Source organism: Mauremys mutica, chromosome 1, assembly GCF_020497125.1.
Source record: "Mauremys mutica isolate MM-2020 ecotype Southern chromosome 1, ASM2049712v1, whole genome shotgun sequence".
NCBI classification, from domain to species: domain Eukaryota; kingdom Metazoa; phylum Chordata; order Testudines; family Geoemydidae; genus Mauremys; species Mauremys mutica.
In genome coordinates this window covers 162,962,066-162,974,711 of record NC_059072.1, presented here as the reverse complement: position 1 = coordinate 162,974,711, position 12,646 = coordinate 162,962,066, and the positions used below count along the sequence as shown (strand labels likewise).

Here is a 12,646-nt window from a genome sequence, read left to right as displayed (position 1 = left end):
TTAACTCTATCTATCTAAGTCCCTTGTGTTTAAATATGAATAATACTACAGTAAATGGAAACAATGAAGTCACACTACTGTGACTCTTTTGGGTAATGTTGATGGCTAATTTGGCTCCTGAACCACTGAGGTCTGAGTATCACTGATTTATACTATTCTTGGGTGTTGAAAGAACTTAATTTTCACAGAGACTAAACTCTGGGCCAAATTTGAGTTGACAGCATCCTATAAATACACACCCCTTCTCTTTTCTGAAGTTAGACTGACAGCCCACCCACTTCAACTTTGCTTAACACACCCCAAACTCCTGACGAGACAGGCAAAGCCACCGCAATTCACAGCTGGGGCTGAGCCCAGTACACAAACACACACCTGGGACCCCCAGCTCCCCACTACTTCACAACTCCAAAACAGGTGCCCAGATGCACCTCTCCATTTTCAAGCTAGAAATTCAGAGTAACGCACACAGGTTTTACAGTGAAACTGCAGCTCCCAATGCAGGCAGCTGGCTCTGGGTCCCCACGTGTGCTGCTGCAGAGTTTCTCAGTGGGCTGAAGGAAATCCTGCCTTTGAACTTGTGCTCCAAAATTCACGAGGAAATGTGTTCTTCTGCTTATTAACATACACCCTCTGCCACGCTTGATCAGTTCATTGGTCCATCAAGTGTGATATCCAACCTCCAGTTGTGCCAAAACCTGTCAAGTTGCACTTGGTGTTTCCCCTCCAACTGCTGCCGCAGTCAGCTCCTGAATTGCATGTCTAATTCACCTCAGTGTTAAAATGCTTGATTTTAAACAGCTAAAGCTGGGAGCAATTCAGGGTTAAGGCCCCATTGTGATGCTTTATTCCAGCCCATACTATTTAAAGAGCATTACAACCAGCTGGTATGGAGAAACGGTTGCAGATTGGTAGATGGAATACAGTAATGAAGAGCCTTGAAGATGAGGACAAAGGCACTTGAGAGGCCTGCACATCTAATAAGAGGTCAAAGGTGGTTTACTTGGACTCGCTGATTCTATTTTCTATCCAGGTTCTTTTATGTGACCATGGCACCCTCCCATACATGAGCCATCTTAGGTAAGTCCAGCTATTAAACTCTTTGTATGCAAAACACGGAAGTGCTTGGAGGGATCTGACGGTGCGAGAGACAGTGGGGCTAGGCCCTGAGGCCCCTTGCTGGAGCTAGTGTCCCTGCCACACCCTGCCCCAGGAAAGGGCAGTAGAGAGGTCCCCCAAGCTGCCTAGAGCGGCTGGGTGGGAAGCAGCCAGTCGGGCCCAGCAGGCTGGTATACACAGAGGTGCAGGGCCAGGGCCAGAGCCAGTTCAGGTCCTTGCTAGAGCTGGAGGGGAGTGGGTGGTGCTCTGGGCTGGCTGCTGGGACTCCACCAGGACAAGGCCCTGAGACAGACCGTGTGTGACTTGGCCGGAGGGCTGAGTCAGCGAAGACCCACCATACACACACGGCCAGGGGAGCTTGCGAGAGGTGAGTGCAGCACTGTTACAGGAGGAATGAGAGATTCAGAGCAGCTTTCTGGAAAGCCAGAGAAGGGGTTACAGTTGTTAAAGATATGAATCATCAAACCACAATTTGGGGGAGGAACCTATTACAAATGGCCAAGATCCCCTAACCACACCCCTAAGCTAAAGTCAATGTGCAGGTTTCTGAAGGCTTCAATGGATATCTCTCAGATTGGTCATGTTAGTTTTCTTATTGCACTTATCAGAATAAGGTTTGATTTCCCCCCCTCCCCCTTTTGATTTCAGTGGATATGCTTCCTGCCCTTTCCAGCTGTGTAGTGCAGCTAATCAGCGACAGTGGTCCACCCCAGCTGTGGATGAGGTGGTCCTTAGCTCTCCCTTGCCTATTGCACTGGGATGTTTTGAGGCTTAATTAGGATTAAATTGGGTCCCTTGGCATGGTGTTGAGCCATCCTAAGAAAGGAATTGTGTGTCAAGGAGCCACTGTTCCTTCCCTATTTGCCCCCCTCCTGTGGTGGAAAATAATTTGCTGCTAGTGTATGCCAGCAACAAGTTGCTACCCACCACGCTGTGCTGGCTCAGCTCTTTTGGCCAGTACGTTAAGGGTGTAGAGTCAGACTCCAGATTGCTGCTCTGGGAGAGAGTAAGTGTGTAGCACCCCTTGTCTCGGTATCCTTGGACCCATGGTTTGGATTGCCCATGCAGGGGCATCAGGAGGATGGCGACTTACCTCTTTCTCTTTGTAGTGAGTCGGTGTGGCTCCCCTCCTGCCCAGCAGAGGGAGCGCCCTTGCAGACACCCAAGTGGGCGGAGCCACCGCCCCCCTCCCCCTGCCCCCCGGAAGTCAAGGGGCGGGACAGGAAGTAGAAAAGCTGGCCGCCAGAGCTCAGTCAGAGCCCAGCCACCGGAGGGAGCAGACGTGCCGCCGGGAGCTCACGACTGGGAAACCTCCAGGACCCAAGGCAGCTGTCCTGACTGGCTGGAGCTTCCCCGCGCCCGCTACGAGGAGGAGCCACCGGAGCTCCCCCGTGGCCGGTACTGGGAGGAGCCGCTGGAACTCCCCTGCGCCCGCTACGAGGAGGAGCCGTCGGAGCCTCCCCGTCCCTGCTGTTACCCAGAGGAGCCGCCCGAGCACGCCTGGCCAGACTTCCCGGAGGAGCTGCCGGACCTGCCACCAAGCCCTGGTCGAGAGGAGCCCATGCTGGTTGACTGGCCTGGAACCGACGCCGTAGACCAGGTAGGCCCTGAGGGGGAAAGTGGAAGTAGCCTGGGGGTAGCTGACCCCAGTCAGGCTACAGACACATACGAGCCTATGTCAGTGTGTTGCGGTCAGGACCCCACTGACCTGCAGCGGTGATAGCCGCTGCTAGGGCCCCGGGCTGGGACGCAGTGGAGTGTGTGGGCCTGCGTCCCCCCTGCCACCCCACTCACGGGTGGTAGTTTTCCCCCCTCACCCAACGCTCAGGTGCAAGGACCTGGGCCTATATACTGACCTTGTACTGTTTGCTGCTCAGCCCCTGCACCCATAGGCGGCAGGTTTGTATAATTTTTGGTGGGGCCCAAAATGGTGGTGCCCGCCCTCCACCCCCCCCCAGCCCCCCCGCTCTCGCCCTGTAAGCCGATATAAAATGAAGCTACAACGCTGTCGGCACCACAAGATTACAAGGGTCAATTAAAAGTGGAAAGTCAGAAGCAGCACTTGCCTGCTTCAATTTACGGTATTATATTTTGTTGCACCTGTTGTGACAAAGTGGGAATGTTCTTAACGTTTTCTCTGAATACTGTGTGGGTGCCTCAGTTTCCCCTGCAAGGTGCCAACTGAAGGTACTGAGGACAAAGAGATCAGAAGAGACACAAAGGCCGGAGGAGGGAGTGTCAGTTTGGAGCTGGCTGGGGAAATGGGAAGAGGCCCAGAACTTGGGTCTAGGCTCCCCACCCTCCAAGATGGACCTGACTGAGGGGTCCTGTTTTCTGTACCTACAAGGTCTGTTTTAGACTGTGATCCTGTCGTCTAATAAACCTTCTGTTTTACCGGCTGGCTGAGAGTCATGTCTGACTGCAGAGTTGGGGTGCAGGGACCTCTGGTTGCCCCAGGACCAGCCTGGGCAGACTCATTGTGGAAAGTGCATCATGTGGAAGGGCATGCTGAATGCTCCGAGGTCAGACCCAGGAAGGTGTAAGCTTCTTGCCCTGGAGACACTATGCTCCAAGAGAGGAGGCTCCCCCAGAGTCCTGACTGTCTTTGTATGGAGTTGTTCCAAAGCATCACAGCATCCCCTTCCACACCGTGCACTTCCCAGAAGTCCGCACGGGCACTGACACTCCCTCCTCCGGCCTTTGTCTCTTTTCCAGGCATTAGGAGGCCACCCGATCTCTCTGTTCTCCAACACCTTCAGTTGGCACCTTGCAGGGGAAACTGATTTGGGAGAAATGAAGTAAAAGCTGCCCAAACCGAGCTTGAGCACTCCTGAATTTTGAGGTGTTCAAATCTGGAAGGCAGGTGCTGGGGGTGGGAGAGGGCTGTGGGCTCCATGGGGGAGCATGGCAGCAACTGTCTGGAGCTGCACGGAGCCAGACACGCTGGTCTGAGTGGCACAGTAAGCGGTTTGGGGGTTGGAGAAGAGGTACGGGATTCCGGGGGCAGTCAAGGGACAAGGAGCAGGGGGCGTTGGATGGGGCAGAGGTTCGGAGGGGCAGTCAGGGGACAGGCAGCAATTGGATAGGCATGGGAGTCCAGGAGGTTTATCAGGGGACAGGTAGGAGGGTCCTGGGGGGAAGTTGGGTGGGGTCTCAGGAGGGGGCAGTTGGGGACAAGGAGAAGGGAGGCTTAGATCGGGGCTGAGGTCCCAAGGGGCAGTTAGGGGCAGGGGTCTCGGGAGGGGGTAATCGGGGGACAAGGACCAGTGGTGCTTAGATAGGCGGTGGGGGTCCTGGGGGGCAGTTGAGGCAGGGGTCTGGGGAGGGGGCAATCAGCGGCCAGGGGCTAGGATTCAAAGGGCTCTGGGATGCTGGCAGCCGTGGGGAGCCCAGAGCCCTTTAAATCCCAGCCGCGGCCGGGAGTCAGAGGGCTCTAGGCTGCCTGCAACCGTGGGGAGCCCAGAGCCTTTTAAATCCCAGCTGCGGCCGGGAATCAGAGAGCCTTTTAAATCCCAGCCGCGGCCGGGAATCAGAGGGCTCTGGGCTGCCTGCAGCCGCGGGGAGCCCAGAGCCCTTTAAATCCCAGCCGCGGCCGGGAATCAGAGGGCTCTGGGCTGCCTGCAGCCGCGGGGAGCCCAGAGCCCTTTAAATCTCAGCCGCGGCCGGGAGTCAGAGGGCTCTGGGCTGCCCGCTGCGGCGGGGAGCCCAGAGCCCTTTAAATCTCAGCCGCGGCCGGGAATCAGAGGGCTCTGCGCTGCTCGCTGCGGCGGGCAGCGCAGAGCCCTCTTATTCCCGGCCGCGGCTGGGATTTAAAAGGCTCTGGGCTCCGGGCGGCTGCCGGCAGCCCAGAGCAGGGGAGAAACCTAGCTCCAAATATTGCTGGAGCAGAGCCCCTGACTGTGAATATTCTTGGGGCTAAAGCCCCAGGAGCCCATATAAGTTGGCGCCCATGCCTGCACCAGAGGGCCTGAGCTCCCTATATACTGTTTGCTGCTCAGCCCCTGCTCCAGAGGGCCTGAGCTCCCTATATACTGTTTGCTGCTCAGCCCCTGCTCCAGAGGGCCTGAGCCCCCCCGAACTGTGTGCTGTTGCTCAGCCCTTGTAACAGAGGACAAGTGGTGAGTCGGTGTGGCTCCCCTCCTGCCCCCAGGAGGGTCGAGCCCCGGCGCGATCGTTTACACTCTTACTTCCATATTATATGGGTGTACAGTCCAGGCTACTGTCTAGGAATTTAGGTCTTAATAGTTGTTAAAGCATTTTGAGACGCTTGGATGAAAAGCAGTGTGCATGTAAAAGTAGTATTCTAGTTCCTCACTTTTAAAAATGTTCCTCCTGAGGGGAGCAGTGCCCTTTCTCTAGTGTATTTTAAAGAGTCAGACACAAACCCACAAATTATGGTTGTGATTTATTTATTAGCCATTACTTTCTAAGTTTCACTTAGATGTGAAACTTCACAACCAGACTCATATTTTCTATACTTTTACGGTAGCTCGTTAACAGAGAGAGAGAATCCTGCCTGCTTTAACCTGTACAGAATGTAACAGGAAAACACATTTAAATGCAGTTTCCAGATGCATATTTTCATTGATGGACGATGGCCTGTTTTGGGAAGAGAAACCATTAATGCACAAAAAAACTCAAAATTTCAGGTGCTTTAAGACACATTTCATTGCTTTCCATTACATGCATCTTTTCAGTATACAGTATGTGCCTGAATTTCCTGTCTTTTGCAAACATGATAGCTGTCAACCTTAGAATATTTCCAAGAACAACATATGGAACCATTAGCTTTAGATTATATTTCATTTAAAGGAGAGTGACAGCTTTTACATAAACTTTTCCAGAGAGTTTTCCCACATGCAAAGTCTGAGCATATAAATCAGCCCAACACCTCGAGAGACTGAAGATCAAACCAGTTCAGACAATCTCCAAAACCACACTTTTGGCCTCCTTGCCTGAGATTTCTGTCTGAAGACAAATGAGATAGAGAAAAGCCATTTCTGAACTTTATAAAGTGTGCTTAATGTAGTGGTGGCAATATAGTCTAATGGCTAGAGGATGGAGTGGCACTCAGGAGACCTGGGTTCAATTCCCATCTCTGCTACTGACCTGTTGGGTGACCTTGGACAAGTCATGTCCCCTCTCTATGCTTCAGTTTTGCCACCTGTAAAGTGGAGATAATGATACTGACCTTTGTAAAGCACTTTGAAACCTGCTGATGAAAAGTGCTATATAAGAGCTAGGTATTATTTTTCCAAGTTTCCCATGTGACAGCGTTAAGCTGGGCAGCTGCAAGAGAGTCATGGAAGGCAGGTATGTGAACCCTAGAAAGATAAAAGCCTTTTTTCCTAAACTGTGAAGGGGTTACCTCAGGTCCATTAGGGGCACCTGAGACCTTGAAAAGCCCCTCCTCTGATTAGAGAGGGGGAGGAGAGACCAGCTGTTGCCAGGCTAATGGCAGCAGGGAGATAGGCTTCTCCAGGGTGAGAGGCTGCTCTCCTCCCTATCGCGGGAAACCCCCAAGGTGGATTGCCTGTTTAGGGGAAGGACTGACACCCCGGGCTCAACAGCAGGACACCGCCACCCCCCAGCAAAGAGGGCATAGGAAAGGTATTCCCCTTTTGCTTTGTGTTTGTAAATTGGTTCCTTTTTGTTTGCTGGAGGAACCATCCTTGGTCCTGTCTTCAGGCCTACTTTGAAAGGACTGATAAGAGAACACGGAGCGGGAGGACAAACACTGTCTAAAATGGGGCTGATTTAACCCAGGCCCCGCCACTGCCAGAGGAGGAAGTGCAGAGTCCGGCGAGATGGAGAGGCCTTCCACATCCTAAAATCTTGGCTGAAAAATCTGTAAGAAAATTGAATGATGCTTCCATGCTTGATGTATCTACACCAGGTCTAGCCATATGGAGACATCAGGTATGTAACTGTAGAGATACACCAACCCATGTGTCTGCAACTCTCCAAGGAAGGACAGGACTTTGGGATATTAGAGCCAAATCCAACTCTTGAGGAAGTCTTTCCGTTCTTTTCAAAAGAGCTGGATGGGGCCCTTAGTGAGGTTCTATTGAATTGGAGAGAGAAATAGATAACTTACTAATGGGGAGGGAGACATACCTCGTCTATGCAGCAATAGGAATATTGACTCCCACCCAGAAATGGGCATACATTTTCATTTACACTGCAGGGAGTAAACGTGCAGCATTGTCGAGGATGGTGTGAATACCATCCTCTACAATATTTCTCTCATAAATGACAACAGAGTGCTTTAGGAGAGCAATGGCTGAGTAGAACATTGGCTTCTGCCACATGGCCTCTAACAAATAAATTGGGCAGAGAGCATTATGTCCGAAGACCATTCCAAGCTGGGTTATATGAGGTACATCTACATGGTCCGTGGCAGTGAGCATCCCAGCCCTGGTCGACAGCCTCGGACTTGTGCTAGTGCTCTAAAAATAGCTGCATAGGCAGTGCTTTGAAGTTGAGAGGTTTTTGTTTCTTTTTCTTTAAACAATTTTTTTTTTGAAAATAGTGTTTCCTTTGGTAAATTTCATCAGTATTGTGAATCCAAACACAACAGCATTGGTGATAGGAGAGAGCCATAGGAAAAATGACCCAAAATCCTAGGAATCCTGCAAACATTCAGAAACTCCAAAACATCGTTCTCGATCTACCATGAAGGATTGCTTCATTAACAGGCATAGAAATATGAACTTAATATACCTGCATGATGGATAGCTAAGCATGTCTCAGTTTCTGCTTGTTCTCAGAGTGCCGCTACAGAATGGCAGCATTAAGGTTGTTTGTGAGACTAACAACATACTTTCAAATGTTTGGGGCTATTTTTGTTTTTGGTAAAGTGGAACCTTAATTTGGAAGTTTCCAGCTTTCTAATGTTTGTTGGGTTTTGAGAAAGGTACAATGTTCTCTTAAGGTTTTTTTGGCTAACTATGGGATAGATTATTTCAACCTTAGCTCCAGGTTAACCAAATTTTCTGCCCAGGGGACTTGATAAGGTGAGAGGGGCTGCAAAATTCAGACCTGTTCTGGATATCAAACCCCATCCCTCAACATTTCAAGTTGTTCAGAAAGGGGATTTAGGTTTGGTCTATTAGAAATAGGGGTCAGCACCAAAATTTAGATCCATGTTAAGAAAAATCCTAAATCTTGCAGGTATTCAGATGCAGACTTTGTTTGGACCAATCTCTATACATTGACAGCCACATACCTATCTCGACTTCAGTGCTAAACCCACAGAGTGACAGGATCAGCATCTGGTGCATACATAATTTTAAATTTTCAGGCTCTTGCCTATTTGGTTGAACTTTTCTATTTGTTTTGGCATGTTAAGTACCTTCTCCCCCACCCCAAAGCTGGGCCTTTCTGTTAACTCATGATTTACGGTGTGATTTACTGTGCATTCATTTAGAGTCATTGCAAAAATACAAAGACATGGAAATGTTTTAAATGACTGAGAAATCTCCTTAAAATGGCATCTTTCATCTAAAGGACGTAAGTGTTAGAGAAACATCTGGTGTATCTTATCCTGCGTCTGCCTTAGGCCAAGACGATTAAGCAGCTGACCGTTTTGCACTAAGGCAATCAGTACTTATTTTCTTAAGCTGAGTCATGCTTTCCTCTAAGACATGCTTCAGTTTGGCTCATTATTTTTTATCATTCCTTCTTGCCTTTAAAAAAAAAAAAATTCCTTCCCCCTCCACTTCAGCTGCTGAATTGCTGCAGGCAGCAGCAAACTTGAAAGATAGAAGTTACAAAGTAAACAGTCTTTTTAAGATGGCTCCTTCCAGGGCCACCCTTCACCAGCAAGCCCCAATTACCATTCTCTACCTAGGGAGTGAGGCCCAGATCCTCAAAGATATTTAGGCACCTAACTCCCATTGATTTGAACAGGATTAAGCACCTACAGACGTTTGAGGATCTGGGTGTGAGTGTCAAACTAGTCCCATGATGACTAGGCCTCATGGCACTGAGGAAAGCCTGCTCCAGAAGGTGGCTGGGAATCCTGGTGCTGAGGGAAGACTGCTTCAGAAGCCAGTGTTTCACTCTTCCTGTGCTTATCAGGATGACCCAGAACTAGGGTGACCAGATAGCAAGTGTGAAAAATTGGTACGGGGCTGGGAGGTAATAGGTCCTTTTTATAAGAAAAAGCCCCAAATATCAGGACTGTCCCTATAAAATTGGGATCTGGTCACCCTACCCAGAACTAGCATACAAGGCTGGACTTTTTGAGATGGTTTCTAAGGAAAACACCTGGTTTTCAGTGAAGCCCTTGTTTTACTAAATTTTGTTCTCATCTGGGGAGACAAAGATTTCCAACTATTTGCTTAATGTCACACTGTGGGTTGTACTTTGGCTCCCACTTGTTTCTACCTTGTGGCTCTGACCACTGATAAGAATCCTTTTCCAGATGTGTCCCTAAGGGTGATGGGTGGGATGTGTATGACGATATCAAGTTTCTGTATAATCAGTGAGGTTAAAGGTCACCTAGATGTGCCTTCCATCATGGCAGTGACTGCTATGCAGCCACTAAATCAGATACATCTTGCATGAGGCCTTCTCATTGGGATGTTCCTGAATTTTGCTGTAGGGCCCTTAAGGGTTAAAAGCCTGATTCAGCTCAATAAAATGAGTAGATAGACTCCTTCCCATTGATTTGAATGGGAGTTGGTTTGAGCTCTCTATGAATTAATTTTTCCAAGCCCCTATATACTAATACAGTTTCCTTGACTAGGGTGGAGTTAGGGTGACCAGATAGCAAGTGTAAAAAATAGGGACGGGAGTGGGAGGTAATAGGTGCCTATATAAGAAAAAGCCCCCAAAATCAGCACTGTCCCTATAAAATCAGGACATCTGGTCACCCTAGGTGGAGTTCATATTTTTAAACTGTATGTTACAAAACATTAGGATAGAAGATTGGTACTCAGGAGTTATTGCCTATGGCATGGTGTGACTAGTACACTTCTCAACAAAAAAAAAAAATGCCAGTGAGCATGCTAGTTACAGAAACCATAGCAGAAGCAGAGCTAGCTGAATAAGCAGGTCCAAATTTTCATAAGCATTTTTGTAAAAAATAATTGTCCTTTTTTGGGGGGTCGTGGGAGGGCGGAGAAGGAATTTGAAAGTTAGATATTTTTACAAAAATGTTCATCTATCTGGCTCCGGAGATGGAATTTTCACCAAAATGTTATTAGAAATTGCTGGTTGAAAAGCAAGTAAAAATGTTCACAAATATTTTTGAGAAATTTCTTCCTTTTCTGCCAAAATTCAATTTTTTTCAACCACCTAGAATTCAAACCCTACTAGCTTACAGCTCTGGCTTAAGCAGAGCTGTAGCTAGGATAGATTTAATTGTCTCATAGAGCAAGAACCCCAGCTAAAGAAATAGTGACATGCAGCAAGATTTGTCGTTCAGAGCTTTTTCTGCTGTATTGTATCAAATCCTTTAGCAACTCTTAAGGTTGCATTTTGATAGGTTATGGATGAAACTCAGCTAAGTACAAAGCTGATCTGTTATAAAAGAGATGCAGTCTTTTTAGACAAGGCATTTTGAAAGGGTTTTTAAAAAAATATTATAAAAGAGAACCTGCCCCACACTTCTTTCCTAAAATCTCCTTTCTCGGCAAAGTCCTGTGGTGTGATCATCTGTGTCTGTTCATCAGCATGACACAAAATTCTCACTTTCCAATAAATATGCTTTGTTTTTCTCCTTGGAAAAAATATATATAAAGTGTTACAATGTCTATTGTACAGTTTATGTCCTGGCTACAGTATGAGGTCTGTGGCTGAAAGGGTGGGGGAAATTTTTTGTTTTTGTTTTTTGTTTAATGCAAACAAACTGCAACTGGTGATGCCCTCTGGTTACAGGGGTTAAAAAATATAAAGGAGTCTTTACTGCTTAAAAGCATCAGTGCTACTGGTTTGAAATATTTCACTGTAAAGGCTTGTGGATTTTCAAAACGACAAATACAATGTTTATTTAGGCCCTTGACTGAATACTGAAAGAAAGAGGCATGGGCATTTAGGTGGCTTGAGAAGAATTTCCATGTCTGGCCACTTGCGGCTTGAACAGCTATTAGGATGCAGGCAAGAGACAGCAGTCAAAGGTTAAGTTGCTCTTTTTAGTATGGGTATCCATGGTGGTAACTTTCATGGTGACGGTAGTCATCTTGGTAACCTTCCTGGTATCCCTGGTGATAGCTATGGTAACCATACCCACCATACTCATCTTCCGGGCATCGCATGCCAAGTGATTGCTGAATTGCCATTTCCTGTCGCCGGAGCTGCATGGAATCGATCAAGTCATACACGATCACCATGGACCACATTGGGGAAGGGTACCAGGATTTGACGTTTCCATCTTTCCCAACCAGAAGCATGGAGAAATATTCAGGGCTGATTTGGAAATAATTGCGGATGTCTTTCACCAGGTTAGCAGGGACATCTTCTCGCTCCACATTGGAGCTTCCTAGAAAAGGATAGAATGAAGAACAACGCTGGCGTTTTGGTTGCCCAGCTAAATGATAATTTGGAAAGTATGCCCTGTGGCCTTTTCTTGCTATTTTACTGCCCTCTGTAAAAGATCCTGGTCAATGTAAGGATCTCACAACCCTCCTCAGCAGAGACTGACTTCAGGACCTCCTATTTCCAAAAACACAGGTCACTGTCATGTGAGCAGAAGAAGAATGTATTTGTTTCGGTAGGGTTTTATCTGTTCTGCAGGCTTTAGCCAACAGAGGGTGATATAATCACACACACTCACACGTGTCTGATATTCCATGCAATTTGAGGCAGTGGTTATATACCCCAAAAGAGAGTGGAGAGGTGGTGAGGTTCCTCCCTGTTTTCACCTCTCCTTTGGTGGATGTACTTAATAGGGATACGTAGCTGAAAAGCTTCCTGCCTCCAACATGTGCAGTGGTAGTGAGATCTCTAGTGCAAGGCTAACCCCGTGTGGGCCTTGTGGCACTGAAGGAAGCAAGGAATTGATGATGAAAGGAACCTTGAATGAAGCCAGAGGCCTACACGTGAGAAGTAGCTGTGACTGTGCTTTATTAACTTCCCTTATAGAAGATAATGGTATGGACACCCCTTTGGCGGGGGAGGGGGCGAGGAGAAGAGTGCATTTGACCCACTCTATTTTGACTTCAGTGGGAGCTAAAGACATGCTGCACCCAGCCCCGTCCCTACCAGTTATGGTGCCCTACACAGCCCGAGCGCCCCCCTCCTGGGTAGAGGGTCTGGGCAGCGCTCAAGGCCTGTGGGGCCGTGGAGGCAGGAGGTGTGGTGGCTGCTTTGGGGGCCCCCACAGGCCCAGAGCGGCCCGGGGGATTAGCGGGGGGCCTGGCACCAGCATCAGGAAGCGGAATAACCCATCCCCAGCCTGCTTTGTTCCCCCTGCCCCAGCCGTGTCGCGTGGGAGAGGGGGTTTGGGGGAAGGGGCTTGCCCCCGCGCACTCACTGGCGGCAGGAAGCAGAGCGACACAGCAGGGAGCCAGCGGAGTGGAGCGGC

At 48.7% G+C, this 12,646-nt stretch overlaps 1 protein-coding gene across 2 annotated transcripts in view; it reads right to left on the bottom strand.

Annotated features, from left to right (window-relative positions):
• Positions 1–7,133: 7,133 nt before the first annotated feature.
• The window catches only part of CCDC80 (coiled-coil domain containing 80), a 42,805-nt gene continuing 37,292 nt past the window's right edge, over positions 7,134–12,646 (bottom strand). For both annotated transcript variants that reach the window (XM_045001674.1, XM_045001673.1), the window contains one exon: positions 7,134–11,602. In XM_045001674.1, coding sequence (XP_044857609.1) covers positions 11,256–11,602 — 347 coding nt within the window. In that variant the 3' untranslated portion in view covers positions 7,134–11,255. The remainder of the gene's footprint in view (positions 11,603–12,646) is intronic.